Below are 23069 nucleotides of genomic sequence, written 5' to 3' on the forward strand. Positions count from 1 at the left end.
ATGTCCTATGGCTTTATTTGGCTATTTGTATTTTCTTGAATATACTGTATTGTATTTTCTTAAAATGTTTATTGATAATAAACACAATCATGGCAGATTGTTTCAGTGGGAGGCATTTTAACATATCCAGTCATTCTTTATACAGATCAAAAGGCTACATTAACAATGTGGGGAAAAAATTAGTCCATGCCCAAGGAAAAATGTTCTTGAATCCACAGTTTGTTCCTGTTCAGTGTGTTGTTGCACACGTAGGCAACAAGAAGTCATGTAGCAGTCTCTCTCTGTTACACAGTCACAGTGCCACAGTACTGATAAACAAACCCAACAGCCACTGTGGTGAAAGATGGGGGAAGAGCTGCTAACGGAAATTGTGGAAAAATAAGATGAGCCAAAAAAAAAAGAAAAACGTTAATGAAAACCTTTATATGGTAAATGCTTATACAGTAGGCAGTGCCTCAAACCTTGGAAACTATATTTCGATAGTGCAAACCACTAGATATACTGTCTTTTTTCCTTTTAAGCATGTGTAAAGGGACAGGAAGAGTGTGTGCAAACGGCTGTGAGCTGTGTGGTTTCTTTTGTCCTCAGAAAACCTTTGTGTTTTAGCCAAGTTCAACATGAGGCCACTGTCTTCTCATCACCAGTGAACAGTGGATTTTTGAAATCATTCCCAGATTTTCAAGTGCATGCAACATTTTCAAAGATTTGTGATTTATTTATTGGCATGTGTACTCTTCATATTTTGTTAAATACTTGGAAGTTATAATAAATACTGAAAATAATTGGCCTATTTATAATATAACACTACTCTTATTAGACCTCTTGTTTTGTACTGACACCAGTACATAACACCTCTACAGTATAGGTTTAATAATTTGTCAAGATCCTATGTATGAGTTCAGAGTAATGAATATATATTCTCTATAATGTTTCATATATCTAACACTGGGTCTATTTGTGCAAAGTGAACACTTGAATGTGGCATCTAAGGAAAATGGCAACTTTCTTTTATTGCTGCTTCATCTTCTCTTCCCTTTTTTCTCCAGTCTGTGCTCTGCTGTGCTTCATTATGGCGTTCCCATTAGTAGGTAGAAGGTGAGAGCTACAATGAGCAGTAAGCAGAGGGGAGAGTTGAAGGTCTGGTAAGCTGTGGAAGGCATGAAGATGTCCTCGTACTTATAGATACTGATCATGTGGTCGCTGACTGGCGGACTGTCAATGTCATGCCTTGTGATGGAACCTGTTGGAAAAGGTAACACAATGTTAGATGGCATCAAAGGGAGAAGGAACATTAAAAGGAGTTGACTTTATGATGATGCTCAAACACTCACCTTGAATGGCAGGACCCCATGCAAACAGGTAATACCATGACAGGTGTAAGTCCACAAGCGTTTCCTCTCTGGGGACATACAGCGGACGCTTGAAACGGCAGGTCACCCGATTGTTCTCAAAAATGCCCTCCTCATCTCTGGCTGGGTTCCTCTTGATCTCCTTGGCCCACTGACCGACGTTGTAGAAGTGATGGATCCGCACACGACCGTTGTCATCATGGACGCAGCCCATGACATCATCTCCTCCCTGAGGATATAGAAATGAAATAACAAGGAATAAAGAGCATTGTTCCAAAATGCTACATATTTATTTCTTGAACAAAAGATTCTCTAAACTTTTAATAAGACGGTTCATTATACTGCACATGAGCACCGTGTGAGTCCCATGTTTTTCCTGGGATAGCCAATATAGGCAAAATAAACAACAACAATAACTGATAACTTTTCATATTGATATATTGTATAGCACCACACTAACTGAAAACCTGTCACAATGAACTGCATGTGCTATGGATGTCAAACTCGTCCAAGCTAATTAATGGGAGAAGTGTTTGCAATTTTGTAATTGTTTTGTATAGTTAGTTTAAATGTGACAAACAATATGAAAATATGATGAGCCTTCATTATAAGGCTCTAAGCACTTGATTGTAATGATATATATTCATATTGATTGATAGGGATGTTTATCAAAAATAATTAATGTTAAATAAAAGGTTTTATTGTAAATTATATTGAATATCTTTAGTGTAAGTTAAACATCTAAAAAGAGTGGTTCCCAACTTTCTTGGCTTATGAGCCATCACAATGAAGTAATGTCTACTACTTTATAATTCTAATTATTTTGTAACTGATATTTATCTTGGGATCCCCCACTGCCTTGGTGTATGATGTATAAACTCTGTACTTAAATGTATTAGCATACTTAATAGAAAGCTTTTAACATTCATGCCAACAAAGTTTGAAAAAGATGCCTCACACTGTGTGAAGGGGGACAATTCATTTTGAAATAAAAGCCTTAAGACTTAATTTTTGTGTAGTTAATGATTTGGTTTTATAATTAACTGACTGCATCATCATCAAAATTGCATCATTTTCAACATATGCATGTGTTTGATTATGGATTACTGAGTGTGCATTTGCAGTAACTTGGTCTGATACATCAAAAGTCAAATTAGCTCTGTTAAAGCAGGACACAGGAATTTCAGTCTCAGCAGTCAGAGAGGTCGTACAGCTACTCACCATTTTCTTGTCAGAGGAGAAACCTACGGCCACCCAACCGTCAGTGTCTGCGCTCATCTCATACTCCACGTCTGTACCAATACGACGATAACTCAGAAAGTAGTCACACGTCTCTGCATCACAACCTGGCTTCCCATACCTGGATATACACAAATACACACACATATTTGCTCACAGATTATACCATCAAACAGAGCCCAGTGGAGAACATTTGATTAACAATATTCAGAATATTACAGTAATCAAAGAGCCAAAGTAGATCAATATTTAAATGAATTTCATCCAAAAAGACATCCAAGAAGACTAGACAGAGGAGAGTTTCCATGTTTAGCTCCTGCCTAACAGAATCTCTGTAGTCAGGCCACAGCAAACTAGGATACAGCAGCCCTGGGGAATACAGCTGCACTGGAGCTCTGTTTTCAGAAGGAGAGAGCTGGCAAAAGATGTATCCTTCTCTGACCTTATGCAGCCTTTGGTTACTCCACAGTCGCTGACTTTGATCTTGGCAAAGGGATCCACTGGTGGGGCGGTGGGGAACGGATAACCTGCAAAATGCAAAATCAGCAACTCTGTTGGTTCCACACAAAAACAATTGATGCTTGTTTTCAAGACAGTCAAAGGGCCAACTAAGGGGAGGCCATCTGCACTGTGCGTGTGTGCGTGCGTGCGTGTGTGTGTGTGTGTGGTAGGCAACTACCACCAGGGAGCTGGCCTGGGTGCTGAAAGGCCCAGTGCAGAGGAGACAGTTGGATGCAAGACAAAATAAACAGCACATGTTGAGTTTCTACTTACAGTCTCTGTTTATTTGTCTCTAACCTGTGCTCTGTGCTTCTATGTTACAGCTATAGCTAGCGTTGACTGCATGTAAACAAAATACACTTGCTGGGGACTTTTAGTAAACGGGATTAGATCCTTACCATCATCGGACAGATATCTGGACTCCAGGAACTCAGAAGCAAAAGTACTGTAGGAGTCCTTGTGTGGCTCCTGGTGTCCCGGCTCTCCGTGCTCCCCGTGGCCTGCCCGGAGTGCTCCTTCATCGGTGGGGCTCGGCGCGACCCCCCACAATCCGCTCTGGATCAGCAGCACCACCAGCTGCACGAGCCTCCGCAGGAAAATCATGGCCAATAAATCAGAAAGCACCAATATACAACTACTAAACCATCGTGAAACCAAACTGGATCCTCATTGTGCTTTTCATTTCGGTATCCCCGCAGGTAGCCATCGCAGCGTCACAAAAATCATCTCCGCATCCTAATTGTCTGTTTGGCTGTTTATTCGCAGGGATGCGGGGGGATTCAGCGCCGCGGACGGTGCGATTAAGACGCTAATCCTACTTTAAATTACCCAGATTCGTAATCTTACCATCTAATTCAGATACACGCCCATAATCCTCTTTGAAATCCGAATCTAGATGGCTAGGCCACTAGTGCTCATTAATCTTAACGTATTTTTCTGTCGGAGTATTGGCTGGATGAATGGTTTCGTCCGGTCTGCCTCTCCACTCCCTCCTCAGTCAGTCAGTCACAGTAACGTCCAATGAGGAGCCGATACGTGCTGTATCAGGATCAATCAATTGGGGATTATGCCCCATAGACACCGTTAAAGAGGTAATTTTAACACCGATGACACGCAACATTTCACGGATTTGGAATAGCCTACATGTTACGTATCATTTGATGTGATTCTGTAAAGAACAGAACAATGAACATGTTTAAATAAACTACCAGGGTCACAGCCAGGATTTTAGTAAAGAAAGAAAGTTTCTAAAATTACTATAATAAATCACTTGAATGCATATTTTTTGTCAGTTATCTGTTTAATCAACATTTTCTGTCAACTTTATTTTAAAAAAACAAGGATTTAAAATGCTTTGCCAGGAAAAATATGCTAAATATGGATGAGACCATTGTGTCCTCAGTTATAGCCTCTGTCCTGCTTATTGCACCATTATGCTTAACCTATCCCTAAACTGCTCTCCAATGTGTATTTTTATGCAAGTCCAGATCTGGATGATATTTTAAAAATGTATAAAGGATTGTGCAGTCTTCTGAGTGCATTATTTATTTAATATTGTGCAGCTCAGCTTTAATTTGTGAATTTGTGTCACAGTGTCCCCATGAGTCTTATCCCAGCTGCTTTAGGAACACTGCAGTGGTGTACCTGCAGCCCTGCTGAATTTCTAAATTCATACACAGCACACGGGTAGACATGACTGTATACATAATTTGAATCTGCGAAGATGCATTGTTTCAAATTGACAAAGGGGTAACTCTTCTCATATATATCATCTGACCATCCTTGCTTGCACCCATCGATTTTCCTCCATCCTGTCTGTCTCTGTGGTTGTACACAATCCTGCCACTTGATGGTGATATAAATCCACAGTTTTAATTTCATTTTCAGGTCTGCTTGGGAAGACTGCTCTTGGAGTACCATCTAACTGTTCCACTTTCACTTTTATTTTATCACAACCAAGAAAAGACCCACACTTTCTAACTGACACAGTGCCGTATCTTACATTGTCTCTGGTTGACTGATGGTCTTATCATGGTTTTTGTTTTACTTCTGGGTTTTACCGACACATTTGTAAGGATTGCAGTCACCTCAGCAGGCTTGTGTCTTATTAGAATAGCAGCGGATTAAATCCTGGTAAATCATGAAACTTCATCTGTAGCCGTTGGATAATTTATCACTGTACCCTTGCTAAAATAGACATCACAGACTTGTAAATGCCTTTGACTCATTAACACACACAAGGGTTACGGTTTATATTTTCAGTACTTTAATATTTCATGAGTCAGTCCATTTAGTCTACACTCTCCATTAACTGTTAAAGTTTAACACTACTTGCAAGCTGGACAGAGCATCACAGGGAAATTTAAATTTGCATCAAAATCTTAAAGAAATCACAATGATGGTCGTGACACCCAGATCCTTTGAAATAAATGTAATACGTAATATTAAATTGGTGTTGTAATACATTTTGCAGACAACATATTTAATGTAGACATTATATCGCACACATACATTTACACAATAGTGCAAATTTTGGTTAATTAATAAATATAAAAATTATAAACTGTATATAAAAAAAAAAAACCTAAAACAAAAAAAAAAACGATATAGTATAACAAGTTACGTTAATTGTTTACTTTTCAGTATTTGGCCAAAAAGTTACCGTGTCAGAAATCCAAGGAGTTTCATAGAAAGAAAGAAAATTTTGCTGTTAACACTGTGTCCTGTAGGTGATGCTGGTGTTTCACTGTGTGTAAGAGACTGAAAGTGTACAATGACCGCCGGAGAGTGACTGACATCAATCCCACAAACACACTCAAATATACAGGCTAGCAATGTAAATGGTTTAAAAAAATAAAAAAAAACCCAAAGACTGATGAACATCTGCACAAAGACTGAAATAATACAATGATTACACTCATATGTTTATAAACCTTTAAAAAAAAAAGGAGACCACCTTTGCACTCTGAGTTTTCATGCCTGTTCCAGCATGTTTGTGAACATGCTTCAATGTGTGCGTCTGTGCTTCTAAGCTTATGCTGGACTGTGACCAGGTCTGAAGAACATCCACTCATGCATGTAAAACATGTGTTTTTTGTATCATGCCTGTGCACATACGTGTGTGTACATACGAGAGTGTGTGACCTTTAACCTCTCCTCTCTTCATACCATCTCTTTCTGCAGACACAAATCAACCTGATCAATCGCTCTTCTTATTCTCAATCCGCCCAATTATCCCTCGTTTATCCTCCTATTATTTCCACTTCTACTCCAAACCCCTCTCTCTCTCTCTCCCTCTCCTTCCCAATTACCATTCCATGTAGGGAGCAATGCTTGCTGGGTAATGAGGGACTCTGGGCGTACCAATCTTATCTTAATAGCCTTAAAGGGCCACTCATTAACACAAACACTCACTCTGTCTTTCGCGCTTGCGCGCACGCACATACACACACACACACACACACACACACACACACACACACATCTGTCCACGCACATCATGACATAGAGAGAGATGGAGTGACAGAAAGAGGGAATGAGCGAGGAACTTGATGGAAGCAGTAGGAGAGAGAGAGGGAGAGAATGAGACAGGAGAGAGGAAGGGGATGGTGGGAGAGAAGCAATGAGGAGAGGGTGAGGCACGCCGGGGGAAGAGGAGGAATGAGGGGGGAGTCTGGTAAATGTCAGCGGTGTGTCTCCTGGGCCTGAGAGACGAGTTAGTGACAGGAGAACAATGGCCGCTGGATCCATTCAGAAACACAGCTGCTATGACTGCATGCCTGGATCTGTCGTCTGTTTAGCCATCAACCAGCACTTGTAAAGGCAGAACTAAACACATACACACACACTGATACAAAAATGCATTCCTGGTACACATCCAGCCACACACAATTGTGCATCCGGACACACAAGGTAAGCCCTGGATGTTATAGGGGATCAGTCGCGATGTGGATGGCTTAGTCAGGGCTGTCAGTCAGTAACAGCCCCTGCAGACTCATGTAAACTGGCCAGTTGAACATAAGTCCTGCATACTCATATCTTCTCTGCCACTGCTTCTTTTCTTCCCTCTGTCACCAAAGGATAAAGCGGGCAATAGTCTATATTTTCATTACTGTCAACAAAACTGTGAGGGGGACCAAAAACAACAAGGAATTCATCTGACTAAGTAAGTCACGAGGCCCGATATGGTTCATTCCTTCCTTTGTCCAAAAACTATTAAAAATGCATAAATTACATGTTTAAGGGTGATACATTCAGGACAGAAAAGTCAGACAGTACACTGAGACAGTCTTACATATTGTTGGCTTCAATCTTTTCATGGGATTTGTTGACAATAAGAGAAATATTGAACAACTCTAGCCTAACCTTTTAATCCAGGTAACTGCCTCCTCTTTACATGTATATCTATGTATAAAATGTTTAACCTCTCCTCATTCCTTCTATTGTATCTAGTTGCTCATGTCTAACACTGTATTTGCAGCAGAATTGCAGAGGTTTCATTTTATTCCCTCACAGAGCTGCAGAAGTAAACCTGTGTTTTGTTTTGGGTTTTTTATTTTTTTTATTTTGGCACCTGAACTCTGTGTTGGATACCTCCCACTTCATTCTCTCCTGGACAGTAGCTAGATCACTTATCGACTCAACCAGGCTTATAACGCCAAGCTATTACCTCTGTCTCTAACTCTCTCACACACACAAACAGTCATAAAGCAGGTCTGTGATCTAGCTGCGGGCCTCTGCACCCCCAGGGCTTCATTTAGGAGTTGTCAGAAATCACTTTACTCACAGAAGACAGTAAGCACTATTGGCATATTCTTCTGTCTGCAGAGCAAATGCAACCCTACCCGACCCCTCCCAACTTTACACTCACCAAGACACTAAAAGAGACACATCTCTATCAGTGTATGCTTATTGCTCTCATTGGGTAATTCTCTGTGACAGTGGGATATGAACAAAAGTATGTCTGTCTTTGTCTTATTTGCATAGCGCGTTTGATTTGGGCAGTTTGTCTGTTGGGGTCTCTGTGTGTACCAAAGGCTGAAAGGTTCCATTGTGCTGATGAAGTGTTTGCTTTAGAGATAAGGAGGCACAGATGAGACATCGATCAGCACTCATTAAACACCTTCAACTGTGGTGACCCACACTAGCACACAAACACAAACACAGAGCCTCACATTCACATGCACACACTCACCTACATGCACAGGTACAAGATGACAAACAGAAAAATGTATTGAAGCTCTGAATGTATTTGATCTCATTCTAGCCTCGCATACATCGGTCACCTGCCATGTGAGTGGCTCTCAAAGCTTGTATTGACAGCTGACTTAAAATGCTTGTTGTCAGTAGACTTATCCATTAAGCTGTGACACTGCTCTCTCTCCATATAGACACGCCGACTGGCCAGGGCCTTAAGCAGTGATTATGGTGTTGGGCAGTGGGAGCTGGGGGCTGTACTGTCATTAGTCTGGTTAATCAGAGCCTTGCTCCAGGTTAAGCTCCGCAGCCTCAAGAGACAGGCTGATGAGCTGAGAGCCGTGCCCAGCCTACAGTTCTCGGGTCTGGGCTCCAGCGGCTCCCCTGGCCCCTGCCTGCTCCAGCCAGTAATCTATAACTCTCCCCTGGAGCACCGCGCGGAGGCTCAGCCTCCTGGACAACACTGACACATGATGCATGGTAATGAGACACACACAGAATGACACACTGTCACACACACCTGTTCGCACATACCCACACTTCCCACTGATGCAGTGTTAGCAATCATCACTGAGTTTTTGCGAGTTTGCTCTGCTCTTCTTCCAAGAGCGGTGTATTATGCTCAATAGCACTCCAAAAACAAGCGAGTCCCTCTGAGTCGTACCAGTTAGCTGTGACCTTGACTTAATGACCAACGTGATTCGACATCTAAATGCTTAACTACCCCTGTCTGTGGAGCGCAGTAACAACCAGCTCAGCAGAATGAGTGTATAATGACCACAGGGACTGTTGGGTTTTCAAACAAGAACTACCCAGACACACACACTCATACACAAACAAATTCCCACGAGGGCACAAGGGGCCTCAGCTCCGCAGGGACCCTCCAGAGAGGTGTATCTGATCCAGGCCTGCCATTGGCCAGCCTCCTCTAACCCAGCGTCCCCTGTGAGCTCATTAGCCCCAATCATAACCACTTCCCTATGTCTACTTTACACGCTCCATCCATTGCCATCCTGCCACACACAAATTACACCCTCCATCAGGATTGGATGGATAGCGTGTGTCTGTGACTGTAGGAATACATGTGTGTTTAAAGGACAAGGAAGGTCGGAGAGCCCCGTGAGCCCCCAACATTTCCCAGTGGACTTTGCAGACCCTACTAGAGCAGAGAGGAGTGGGCGGGAGGAGACAGGCGAGGAGACAACTGGAGGTGAGAAGTAGGCAGAAGGAGGTTAAGAAGTGTGTTTTCAGGTGATGAAGTGGGTGACCAGGTTTCAGTTCAGGGCCCCTACACTGCTCTTTTGTGCTGTGTGACCCAGATGGGCGGCAAGGGAGAAAAATAGGAAGGAGGGGGAGGCTGAGAGAAATAAAGAAAAAGGCTTTTCATATAACAAATTAGAGTAGGCTGCAGACACAGGAAGGACCCCAGAGAACCACAGAATGGGATGAGACAACAAAGAGCCCCATCATCAATTTAGTGAATAGATCTGTCTATCTATCCCTTTTATCTCCCTCCGCTCTTTTTTTTTCCACCATCTCTTCCTCTCTTAATCAGCCTCTCATTGTGCCATTAGCTGAACCTGTAGTCTTAATCAGAGGCTTGGCAACAGACATCATAGCTATCCATTGCCCTTCTCACACACCTCCACACACGCGCACAAACACTAAATAAACACATTTTAATGCGACACCAATCATGTCATCTCCTCAATGAGCCCGTCCTCCCCTCCCTCTTGTAGCCCACAACCCAAACATAACACATGGGACGCCCATCTCTCCCATCCATCAGTCAGGCAACACACTGCTGGTCTAAAAGTGTGTGTGTATGTGTGTGTGTGTGTGTGTGTGTGTGTGTGTGTGTGTGTGTGTCCCGAGGGAAAGGAGAATGATTTTAACTCAGTAACCTGAATCACCTCCTATCCCAAATCTTTGCATGAATACTGTATACACACTCACACACACACACTCTTTTTTTCTCTCTCTCTCTCTCTCTTATGCATGTCAGTGAGTGTGTATTGATAATGGCCATTAGCATATTTATGATCATTGCCAGCCTCTTATTGTTTGCTTGCTCCATTAATCTTCATCTGCTGCCTGCCGACTGACAGCTCAATCTAACAGGCCATCACTGGGCACTGGGCACACACACACACACACGCACACACACTAAGAATGCATGGTTGTACATAAAGCATACTTGTATCAACAATCGAGGGGGGCATTGTCTCACACATGCAGACACACATTCAGGAAGACAGCGTGATTGACATTCACCCCTGTGAGTGTAATCACCGGAGGTTATCCTCCCCAGCTGTGTGAGAATCTGCTTCAGCTCCTCCTGCTCAGCGCTGCGGTGTCATACCCGCAAGCGAGTGTGAGTTCCTTCTGGGCCATAGGTGGGCTGTGGTTCCCCTTGATCAGGGTGTACCAAGCCAGCCTCCCTCTTTACATCTGCCTGCACACACCCGCTCCACAAATGCACCACTGTGTATCTCAACCCTCGCCCCTCATCATTAAAGAAAGCTTTCGGTGTTTTCTCTCAGCCAGTCCCCATCAGCTGTACGCCAAATGTACCCCTCAGGCCAGCGTCTGTAAAGCCACAAACGCTCCCCTTCATCTGTGGGTGAAAAGCGTAAAAATCTGAAAATGCAGCAGGTAAGAGTGCTGAAGAAAACCCAGGGAGCTAAAATGTGGTTTACTTGCGTCTGTGTGTGTGTGTGTGTGTGTGTGTGTGTGTGTGTGTGTGGGTGCATTAAGATGTGATGACAGCATGTGCATGCGCAAGTGAGCTCTCCTGTAATGTTCGCTCAAATGTTAATGTGTTTGTTTAAAGCCAGTATGACTGACTCACAGCCGATTACTGGGTGAATGAGCGCTGGAAGCGAGCCAAGTTCAATGGGCGGTCTGTTCTCCTGTTGCCTCTTCCTTTCTCTTCCCTCTCCTCACTCCCTCCCCCTCTTCTTCCTCCTCCTGAATCACCCTGCTGCTCCAGGAAGAACAACCAGGGAGCCAGGATATCTGTGTGTGTTTGTGTGTGTTCAGATGTAGGCTTATCTGGGACATAAATTTAACATTGCAGATGAATTCAAGCAGAAATTTCATGATATGATTACCAAATTCACTTCTATGCTAGACCTGATTTATAGCTCACAACTAACATTACTGAATATATTTAAGGTATATTCAGCATCTTGACCTGGGATAGTTTGGGTTATACCAACACAGAAGCTGAGCGATGGACATCTGTGGACAGATTCAGCTGCAAAAAAATGCTTTTTTTTCTGGGAGAAGAGCTCCAGCATTTTGCTGCCAAGTTGAAAGATCCAAGCTTCCTCAGAAAGTGCTCATCTCCGTCTTGTACACTGCGTCAATGTTGGTCCTACTCCAGTCTGCTGTTAAAGTGGACTACCAATAGCGCTTCACAACTTCAGCCTGATTATGATAATGGTCGTGGTTGTAGTTTTCCTCCTTAAGTCGACCATCATCACCTTGGTCTTGTCCACATATAGGAGCATATGATTCCTGCTGCAGCACACCACAAAGTTATTTACCAGTTACCTGACTCCAACTCCTGGCCATCTCTAAAATTGCCCCACCACCACAGAATCATCAGAGGACCTCTGATTGAGAGTTACACTGGAGGTGAACAGAGTGAGCAGAAATGGAGACAGGACACTCCCCTGTGGCACTCCTGTGTTACTAACCACCACATCAGACAGGGAGGTCCTTGGCCGAACAAACTGGGGCCTATCTGGCAGATAGTGAGAGATCCAGGAGACAGTAGACCTGCTGACATCCATCCTGAGCAGCTTCGCGCAAGACAGAACTGGTCGGCTGGCATTTAAAGCACTGGAAAAATTGAAAAATATGATTCTCACAGTGCGGCCACCCGGTACAACCCAGGTAAGAGCAAACACGCTGAAGCACGTAGATGTCAACATCAACATCGTCCGCCCCCTCATTAGGCTTGTAGGGTCCAGAGAAGATTTGATCTGCGGTCCGAGGTGAGCCAGAACCAGTCCCTCCAGTACCTTAATGACATGTAACTTTAGGGCAACTGGTCTGAAATCATTGGGGCCAGATGGGGTGGCCTTCTTGGGTACTGGCATCAAGGAGGATTTCTTCCATAGCTCCGGTATCGTTCTCAGGAGTGAAGATGTGTCCTTCTAGGCTGCCACCCTGCTGACGGTCTTTGATGTTGAAGCCTGCCCATCATCACGTCCTTGATGTTGTTCTGCTGGAGTTTATCCTCCAGCTTCTGTCCTTAATAACACGCGCTACGTGAAAAAGTAGTTTGTTTAGTATGTCTGTGGTGTGGTTTAAACACGCATGCCACAGAAGAGATTATCTTCATTACAAAACAACAGGGGAGGGTTTGAGGTACCAACTGTGGAGTGGATTTATAATGCTACAAGCTCGTTTTAAGCTATGAAATTGTACAAACATTCCTGCTTTGTGTTTTCTGGTATTAATGCTAATACACCCAGATGTTTTTCTGTTGTAAATGAGAACAGCAGTAAAGGATCCGAAGTTGGGAAGAATCAAATAATATTCACAACACCAGTGTGTGTGTGTGTAGTCTCAGTCTAAACAATAAACGTCGGAGGCACATCCCTGATTTGTGGAAACTTTGGTGACTATTTAATCTTATCAATGAGTTAAATATTCTATTATGAGAACAGAGTGTAACCCACTTTTGTTTTTTCTTCCTGTTATCTTGTGTTGTTTCTTATCTTCTTATATGGACCGCCTCAATACTGATGGACATTTCCTCATAACTTTTCATCTGAAACAAGACTGCTAACATTTTTATTGATAAACCTAGCGTGAATTAAGTGATGTCTGATGCATGAAATCTATGGACTCATTTATCTTTAAGCTGTAAGATGGTTTAAACCAGAAAACACAGGGTAGAACAAGTCGTAATGCTTCTCTTTCCTGCACCATAAAGCTATTTTTATAGAGGCTATCTATAATATTCCACTATCAGAGATTATAGAAGTTTTATTGTGATCTCCCACAGAGAGATGAGTTTTATGTAGCTTTAGTAAATCATTCCTTTCCTCTGTGAAACCAGCTCCAACGACTGTTTGCTAGTGTGAGTAGAAGAGTTGTGCAGTGTTAACATTTATGAGGTGTAAGCTAATATATTTGAATAGTTTATGGAAGTAGTAAAGTGTGAAATACATAATTTGCTAACATGTACCATGTAAAACAGCTCTTAAAGATGAGCTGTGAATACAAATGCTGATTTCCTATTGTTTAAGCATATTCTATCATTCATGACCAGAAAGGCTCTTTCTCCCCTCTGTACGCCCGCTCACAGTAAAACCCCTCCTGTCATCTGTACAGAATGTGACAACATTTGGAGCGAGAGGGATGGTCAGATATATGCGTATTTATGTCTCTATACATCAGAGAAAGCTGAAGATTGTAATCTTAAAGCTTTGGTTTTGAAACGTTTTTGAAGCTGCCATATATCGAGTCTATAACTGCACAGCTCACTTACATCACGTATCTAGTGTACAGAATTATAAATACATTATATATCATACAACTGCACTAACACAAACTCATCTGAAGGTCCATATTTTCACAAATATTCCATGTTTTTTCTAAATCTTTATATTTAGTTCAGTGATTTTCTTCCCTAATTCATTCATTAATTCTGATGATTTTTATAGGCCTATTTTGTATTCATTGTGATGGATATATTTCATTTGTAAAGTCAAATGACTAATTCATGACAAATTGTCAGTAACCTCTTGGTATATTAGAGCATTTAATATATCATTTATTATAATGTTTATTATTAATTAGTCTTATTCTCGCTCTGCAGCGTCTGGCACTAAATGTAACTGAAAAATGTTCAATGTTCAAAATGAGAGAAAGGATTTTGTCCCCATTTGGTTTGTATCAGTTTTGCTAAAATGTTACAAGAATCTCAGCAACAATTTAAGAAAATACACAAACATTTTGCTATAATGACTTCTATCAATCTTAGCTCTTCATTACCAAGTTAACCTGCATAACAAACAGTGTATAGTGCGCACTAACAACCATCCAGTTCTTGCACTGCAGTTACATTTCATGTATATTTCTGTGTTTTCAAGGCAATGAGTCCATGACCCGGTTACTGGTACAGGAAGAAGAGTTCAGATTGATGTATTAACACGAACTGTGTTTCTCTCATCATCAGCTTCATTTAGCTCATGATTAACTCCCAATCACGAGGCATGATTAAAAGTCGGAGTAAAAATATTCCATACATATTTAATATTCCACTAACAAGGAAACCAGCTCCCAAACTGCCAACAAAATAGATATACACCCATAACACACACACACTCCCACATACATCTCTCCTTTCCTTGCCTGAAAACACACACCTAAACATTTTGCGGCTATCTCCCCCACACCCCGGTGCTGGCTAGGTGGAATTAGAAAACCAACCCCGCGGTCTCATTAATTAATTAAACACCATGTGCCAGTGGCACCTGGGTACCGGTTATCACTGCCACTCAGACACACCGTGATCTCAATAACCACCCCACCACAGGGCACTGAGAGAGCAGGGAGGTGGGGGTGGAGAGGACAGAAGGGACATCGATTTTTCTTTCACAACTTTGAGGTAAAGACAAGAAGAGAGAAAAGGGAGACTTCAGACATCATCTTTCTGTGTAGGTAGCAAAGTGGGACACATTCACTCTGAACTAATACAGAGGAGCCTGGTGAGTGTTTACTGCTGTGTGTTTTTGTGTGTGTGTCTTTGTCGCCCTTACAGGCTCCACGGGACCCTTTTATCATCTGGCCTAGAAGGGGCCCTAAATCACTGCAGGACCGCCCTCCTCATCATCTCCTCTTAATACTTCTGCATGTGGAAACACTGCAGAAACACACACACACACACACACACACAAACATATATACACATCTGCTTTTATTCTTGCTCTATTAGCATTTTGCATTCTTAAAGCCGTCTATAAATAAGTAGTGTGGTTCATATTCTTAATTTTTCCCAATTTTTACTCAAAACATATTCACTGTATATTGTGTGCTGTGGAGACAACACGTTTTGACTAGTGTAATTTAATAATTTACCCAACATAAAGGCTGTCGAAAAGCCAAAAACCAAAAGCTCAGGTATTTGCCATGTAATCTATAATTACTTTATAAAAAAATAAGTTAAATATGAAAATCACACATAGGCTCATTAGTTTAAAACAAGGACAATATGGATTTCCTATGGTCATGAAAAAAGCACTGCATCTGGCACATTTCCTCTATCCACAGAGCTAAGTCACTAATGCTACACTCGCATATTGTCTTCAATTATGTTTTATGCACTACTACCAACTTTTACCATGTTTCATGTCTTATATTGTACATAAAACATATATAGGTGCTCACAAGGCAAATTTCTAAAAACTACCCTAAAATGTCAATAAGTATCTCATAATGAATCTTATTTATTTACGGGGTAGATTAGCAACAATTAATCTGTGTCTGCTATTGAATGGCCAAACAGTGACCGATCAAACAACCAACAACAAAACAAATCACAGTCACAGTTTTAAGTATAGAGCTGGGATTTTCAACCTAGACCGAATATTAAATAAAAACTTTTTTTTTTTTATTCTATTTTCACACATAAGAAAATATGAAGCTCACATACATAAATTGACGTATCTCTGTGATATTCCAAACCTGATTATCTATTTTAAATGAAACCAAGGCCATCGACACTAATTGGACCTATAGGGACAAATAATTTGCAGTTTTGAAAAACAAGGTGTATTACTGCTGGTTTCTTTGCGTTTCAGCTTTTGAAATTGACTCAGATTATTCAGAAATGTCTGAATCAATATGAGATGTGGGAATTGAAAACTAAGTGCAGGTGAGCCACACATTTTAAACAAACTGAGACAAATGACAGAAACAAATATTTCTGAATATGAAATATGATTGAGGCTCATAGTGTCTGACAGCATATTACAGCATATATTAGATTAATAGGTAACATATTAGGTTGCCTATCATCCTGAAACAGTTACAGTCAAGGCTATCTGTGACTGCACTTGTGACGGCATTTTACACAACCTGATTACGGCGTCTTAATATTTCAAAAACACACTTTAGTCTGTCTGTTGACTCCAGCTCACAGCAACAATGGATCTTTTGGGAAACTGGAACAGCATTTTTCCCCAAATGACACGACAACAGGTGAGCATTAATCAATATATCCAGATACTTTTTATCTTCATACAGCAGTACCTCCCTATAGTCCTAACAAGGCATGTGCTTGTTTATGCTTGCTGGCCATGTTTTCCTGTATAAGACGTGATATAAACAGGAACATTTCATTATAAAATAATTTCAGATACAAGCACTTAAAAAACTATTATAGTTCTAATTTTTCGTGTAATTATTCTCAACATTAAGACCTCCTCTACATACAGTACGAATACAGTTTTATTACATAGCCTACTGAGTCATTCCTTAGTGCTAAGCTCCAGATTGTTTGCTGAATATTGTCTCACTCATTCTCTTCTCTTGTAACGTCCTTTAATGTTACAGGTAGCTATTAAAATCAGACACATTATTCAATTTCACGTCCTTCCTCTTTTTTTTTCCCAGATTTCCATCATAAATATAAAGTTTTTCTCGTTTGAATTCAATGAGTAAAGCAAGCAGAAAGAAAAAAAGGCATGTGGAAACAGTAAACTGCTCGAACTTCTAATCTGTTTGTCTTCAGATTGATCAGAGTGTGTCCACAGCAGAGATTGGAGACCTGATTGAGTTTGTGAACCCATTACTGGGATTGTCTCTTTGGGGTGTTTATGTTGGAGAAGGCCATGTTATCCATTTTGGGGTAGGAGGTAAGAAACAGAAATGTGACTTTATTTTAACCAATTAGTTTTTCTCAAGTTAGCTACAAATGTTTTTTTCTGCTATTCACTCTGGCAGAATTTATTTATTTATTTTTCTAAAAATAAAACTTCTCTAAAAACTTAAATACGCCAGATTTATTTTCATCGTTTTCACTCTTATCTATCTCTAGATGAAAACATGACACAGAAAGCCTGCCGCAGCTTCATTCAACAAATGGTTCCAAAGTCGAATGGTGATCGTGTTCTGAAGAAGACCAAAGTCTGCAAGCAGCGCATTACGGATATCAAAGTGCCTCCAGCAACTCGAATCAGGGTCAACAACAACAACCACAACCTGGTTCCATCACCACTGGAGATGATGACACATCGCTGTGAGACTTTTCTCCACCAGGAGTTCAAGTACGACCTCATGAACTTCAACAGTGAGCATTTCGCCACGTTTGTTCGACATGGCTACGCAGTGTGCAACCAGGTGAGTTCAGCCATACTTAAGTGACAGTGACTGAGTGATGTGGTATATTAGGTCTATAAGCAGTCAACCTGTAATTTATTGTGGAGATCCAATTGAAAGAATATTAATCTAAACTATATTGCTAACTGATTCATCGTTAAAGTAATTTCTCAAGTAATACCAAAACATTTGATGGTTCCAGGTTCTCAAATGAGAATTTGCTGCTTTTCTATTTTTTTATACATATTTTATTGTATCGATTGTTGCTCAAACAAAACAAGACATTCAGTGGAATCACCTTGTGCTCTAGGATAATATGATGGCCATTTTTCACTGTATTGTTATGTTTTATAGTCTAATTGATTAATCAAGAAAATAATCAGCAGGTGAATCAATTATCAATCAAATAATCATAAGCTGCAGCCTCCAATTTAATGTTCCAATTCTTTACTCTTTTTTAGATTCCCTTTAAGAAAAAGAATGAAGCGCATACAGATACAACTGAAACTCTGCAAATGATAATGCAGCAACGGATGGAGACAGAAACTTGAGATCCTCTGTGGTGCCTCTCATGCACCTCTGTAACACTAACTTAGTTAATGAGGAAAATAAAAAAAAATCCCTCACTGCTACTTTGAGAATGTTTCATTTAACAACTCAAGGCACAATAAAATATGTTCACAGCATTAACAATGTTTCTGTGTCTCTTCACTCACCCACAAAGTCCTTAGCAAACTCTATTAAAGGCCAAAAAAACTTTACAACAAAGCAAAGCCCATAAGAGTCAGGAAACTATTTGTCCTCTTGTTTATTAAGACTTCAGGAATGTCAATAAGAGCATTTCTATACAGTAGGAGGGCTGAGGAGGCCAGTGCGCAGACACAATGACCTTCTGCTATTCTCCTCGCTGATAATGACCCAGACACAGGCACACTGCCCATCAGCCAGACCTCTAATAAAGCAAAACACTCTCTGTCAGCATCTTGTGAAGCTAAGCTCTGGGTGGACAGGAAGTAGCGGAAAGCATCTTGTTTATCGATCTGAGACTGTGTACTGCCTGATGGCACATAGTTGTAACTACATTCTTCTTCTTCAACCCCCAAACACACAAAGACAAAGACTACTGTAGAAAAGCAAGAAAAAAAACATACACAGTGCAAAACATTTCACTCTAACAATCAATCCTTTTGGTACACTCATTTGCTAGGCTCTTGGTTGCCACGCTGCTACACATGCACAATTACACACGAACGCTCGTACACACTTGCAGGGGTGGTATTTTTCCAGAGATAGGGTAGGTAAACTCGTTACTCTTTTCTTAATTAGTATAGAGATTCCATCCTTTTTTTCCTCTCAGCAACCACTGCAAGGGAATGCTGATTAATTGTCCTCTAAGTCCTCATAATACCCCACCACCTACCTGCACATATACACATACATTCTCTGTTAGAAGACATCCACTTCAACTCAGACCCCAGTCTTCAGTTTCACAGTTCAGCAGAGGATCGTTTTTCCACAATTTCACTGGTTTTCTCTTGCCTCTCCTCCAGCTTCATATCACTGGCTCAGCCTGACAATGTACCCATACAGCTGGTCTGAGAAGGCCTGAAGAGAGAACTTATCTTGTACCCTCCTCCTTCCAGCTTGTCCCATGTCCCTGCGGAGCTGTGGCTCCCTGACGAGCCTCTCCATGGCCTTAGAGAAGGCTTCAGCTGTGGGCTCACACAAGAAGCCCGTTTCCTGGTCTGCCACGCTCTCCAGGGGGCCCCCAGAGTTCACAGCGATAACAGGGCAGCAGCAGTACATGGCCTCAACGGGAACTATACCAAAATGCTCTCTGCTTGGGGTGTAGAGCACAGCGGCGCTGCCCCGCAGCAGCGCCACCTTCAGTGAATCAGAAGGGGAGCGCAAGAAAGTGACACAGTCCTCCAAATGGAGCTGCGCTGCCAGCTCTTTCAGTTCAGTGTAATGTTCAACATTCTCAGTAACTCGGTCATCATAGCCCCCCGCCACCACCAAGTGAATGCCTGCTCTCTGGCCTGGAGGAAGGCTGCTCCTCAGGGCTGCCAGAGCCTCCAGAGCCAAGCCCAGATTCTTCTTTCTCTCATATCGGTTCAGAGAGAGAAACAGGCAGGAGGTTTCCTCAGGGAGCAGCCCTTCAAGGCCTTGTGCTTCAGTGGACGGCTGGTCAAAGGTACGCGTGTTGAGGGAGGGATAGAGGACATCTGTCTGGACTCTACTTAGACTATGAAAGGTCTCCCTGAAGATGCCTGCAGTGAACTGGCTGTTTACCAGAATCTAAGAGGAAGTAGAGAGAGATTAGTTCATAAGGATCTCACATATATCACAGGTCCCTATGAGTTGGATAGCAGCCTGAGGTCTTTGATTATCCTAAAGTCTAGACTAAAATTGAAATGTCATTTCATTTCTATCAGGGCCCTGAGCTTTTACAACAGCTGGTCTGTGAAGATCAGGCTGTATCACATTTTAAATAGTCACTTTGGTTTATTCAAGCTGTTTAAGTCAAAATAATATACCTTTTATTTTAATTTATTATATTACAAAACTCAAGTCAGTCAGAAAGAAACATGTTAGCCAGTCAAACGACATCTTGGTGAGATAAAAATAAAATCAACTCTGGCTGTATTTAACAGAGCAGTACTTCAGCAGCATGTAAATGCAATCTAATTTGCTAGTAGGCAAAAACAAATTTCAGTTGACACCTGAATCTATTTGTAATTTGATAATCACGGATTTGTAAAAACTTCAGCAGCAAATTGCATTGGAGGTAGACAAAATTATAACAGTCAAAACAACTCAATCACAAGTTTTTTTTGCATGAAGTCAATCCGTGCCTCTATCCAGTAAAAGTTTTTCTTCTTTATTTTGTATATTTTGGGTGTATATATTGGTATTTTCTTTGTATTGTCTCACCATTGTACAGCAAAAAATACAACTACATCTTTTCATGATTGCAGGGTGTATATAAAAATATATATACATAATCAAGTAGCACTGCTTTTTCTGAGCTGATATTTTCTGCATTTTAATATGCAATATGTCATACATTTACAAACACATCCTTTCCTCAACATACATGCACAAAAAATGTCTTTCATATCACTTGTTACTATAGTTACAATCAGAAATCAGAAATCACTTTACTGCCAACCTGCTGCACAAAATGCATCAGTAAGGCTTCAATGTAATATGCAGCAAATTAATAATATTATGTTAGTTTAATTTTGATATTTTACTGACTGCCTTCAAGACATGCAAAGGTTTAGACCTTGACTTTCCTCAGACTCAGACTCTGAGGACTCTCTGGCCATTCTCCAATCCAGACAGAATTTACTGTCAGCACCCTTAATACGCACCACCCAAGCAACTCAAGAAATCAAACCCCATGCATATTTTTTAAATAGTTTTAGTCGTATATTTTTAACTTGCCCTAATTAATGTGTCATTTTTATACTGTATTTATGTTTTTGTGCTTTCCTGCTTGCTTTGCATTCATTACCACGGTTTCAAAAAGATGCTATTTTATATATTTGTTTATTTATTTTTTCATCTGAATGAAATAAAATGACCTGAGTCTTGTCTTGTAACCAGGGCATGCAACAGAAAGTAGCAGTGTGCACAACTCCAAAGTACTCAAGCAATGTATCAGGTGCACGTTGCAATCTAAACAGATAAATAGTCCTCTTGTTCAATAGGGAGTGAAGAAACAAACATGTTTCAGCTATAAGCCATCATCAGTGTCATCAGTGCTGGCATTCCGTTTGTTCCATAACAACCTATTGTATGATACAACCCCACGCTCAGCCGTTACGTACCATATCAGCCATGCCCGTGGTGTATTCCTCCAGCCAGTCAATGGGAGCGCGGTAAAGCTTCTTCAAAGTTGACTTTCTCTGGGTCAGCAGCTGGTCTGGGAAGTGACAGTAAAACAGAACCTTCTTCCTGTGACGGGACAGACGCAGCACTGGGATACACACCGACACCTAGGGAGGAATGGAAATTGTTTTATCAAAAAATACAAAAATGATCCTGTCCTCATGGCTAATCAGTGACAAATATGGCAGCTTTGATGTGTGATATAGCAATTAGTGTGAGTGTGAAAATGTCACGAGTGATGTGATGTATCATTTCACACATAGGGAGAGGGAATAAAACTAACAAGTAATAGTCTAAAATGGTAACTAAACATTTACATATACAGTATACGACTCCATATATAAAACATACACTATGTTAATGCTCAACAATGCTGGATAGAAATATTGTGACAGCTCTTTGTGACCTTTGCATTACATGTTTTGGCTGATAATCTAATTAATTTAGGTAATGAAGACTCTTCAAGTATCACACTTACAGAAGCCAATCTGTGGTTTTCTCTGTAATTATGTGCTAGAGAGAAGGGTGATACGTGTGTCTATTTGTATGAAAGACGAAACAGTAGAAAATAGGCAAGGGAGTGTATAGTAAAAAGGTGTGACACAAAACAGACTGCTGATAACAATGGAAGGTATTCTCCGAGAAGCAGAGTCAGTTACGAGATACAGAAGGCTCAGAAGAACTCAGATAAGTGATGACGAAACAGACACATAGTCAACTCACCTGATCACAGAAGATGACATCATACTCCACCCCACTGAGGAACACCAGGTAGAGGGCCACATAGATCATCCTCAGGTAGGCACACAGGGCATGTAGGTAGCCAAACACACCAGTAGGAAGCCAGTCACCCACACATACCTATTAGAAAAGTAACAGAAACAATGAAGTTACAGTTATTATAGATTCTGCATTTTACATACACTATTCTTTGTCTTTGTTGTGTATCTTCGAGGGACACTATTATGTAGTACGGTGTGTTAACTTACTACAGGCATGTCTGGGTCCAGGGTTTCAGAGAAGCAGTGTGTTGGATCATAATGTGCCGTCCAGATCTGAACACTACACCCCTGAGCCTTAAGAGCGACAGCAGCATCGACCACCAGTCGCTCTGCACCACCAATACCCAGGTCTGGATGGAGGAACACCACTCGTGCCATCCTGCACAAAAGAATGAATAAAGTGAAACTGGAGTATATTTTCCAAAAACACAGTGCGAGTTTGCAGAAAAGGTTTTACATACAATAAAATACATGAAACATCACTATATTGTGTAGAATGACTACAATGATAAACTGATGACTATGAGCACAGACAGCCAGAAGAGCAAGTAGTGCAAAGAGTCCAAAGCTCATGTTCACAACAGTTGGCAATTATAGGAGTTAACCTTAACCTGTGAGATACATCAATGAAGGGAATTCATTTTCAGCGGAATTCAAACAATCTTTAACTTGATGTTGTCGAGAACAAATTACTCTTTCCAACAGAAGAAATTCATGAACCTACTCTGATGTCAAGAAAGGAACGTGTCAGAGCTGCATTGTT

At 41.1% G+C, this 23069-nt stretch overlaps 3 protein-coding genes across 5 annotated transcripts in view; 1 reads left to right on the forward strand and 2 right to left on the reverse strand.

The window, feature by feature from the left end:
* Positions 1–4065, reverse strand: frrs1l (ferric-chelate reductase 1-like). Its single transcript, XM_023400761.2, has 5 exons — positions 3488–4065; positions 3031–3115; positions 2571–2709; positions 1332–1578; positions 1–1240 (listed from the first exon to the last, which is right to left on the reverse strand). The coding sequence occupies exons 1-5, from the start codon at positions 3690–3692 to the stop codon at positions 1068–1070; spliced, it is 849 nt and encodes a 282-aa protein (XP_023256529.1). The 5' UTR covers positions 3693–4065; the 3' UTR covers positions 1–1067.
* A 12353-nt stretch (positions 4066–16418) lies between these two features.
* Positions 16419–18178, forward strand: LOC111650853 (phospholipase A and acyltransferase 4-like). Its single transcript, XM_023400791.2, has 4 exons — positions 16419–16508; positions 17041–17164; positions 17347–17648; positions 18089–18178. The coding sequence occupies exons 1-4, from the start codon at positions 16455–16457 to the stop codon at positions 18176–18178; spliced, it is 570 nt and encodes a 189-aa protein (XP_023256559.1). The 5' UTR covers positions 16419–16454.
* Positions 18179–18417: 239 nt separating this feature from the next.
* The window catches only part of alg2 (ALG2 alpha-1,3/1,6-mannosyltransferase), a 60714-nt gene continuing 56062 nt past the window's right edge, over positions 18418–23069 (reverse strand). For all 3 annotated transcript variants that reach the window (XM_023400788.2, XM_023400787.2, XM_023400789.2), the window contains 4 exons: positions 22514–22685; positions 22248–22385; positions 21464–21631; positions 18418–19925 (listed from right to left, as the gene is read on the reverse strand). In XM_023400788.2, the coding sequence (XP_023256556.1) occupies positions 19185–19925; positions 21464–21631; positions 22248–22385; positions 22514–22684 (1218 nt within the window). In that variant the 5' untranslated portion in view covers position 22685 and the 3' untranslated portion in view covers positions 18418–19184. The remainder of the gene's footprint in view (positions 19926–21463; positions 21632–22247; positions 22386–22513; positions 22686–23069) is intronic.

This window comes from Seriola lalandi, unplaced genomic scaffold, assembly GCF_002814215.2.
Source record: "Seriola lalandi dorsalis isolate HSWRI2012SDOR001 ecotype SW California unplaced genomic scaffold, Sedor1 jcf7180002052955, whole genome shotgun sequence".
NCBI lineage: Eukaryota > Metazoa > Chordata > Actinopteri > Carangiformes > Carangidae > Seriola > Seriola lalandi.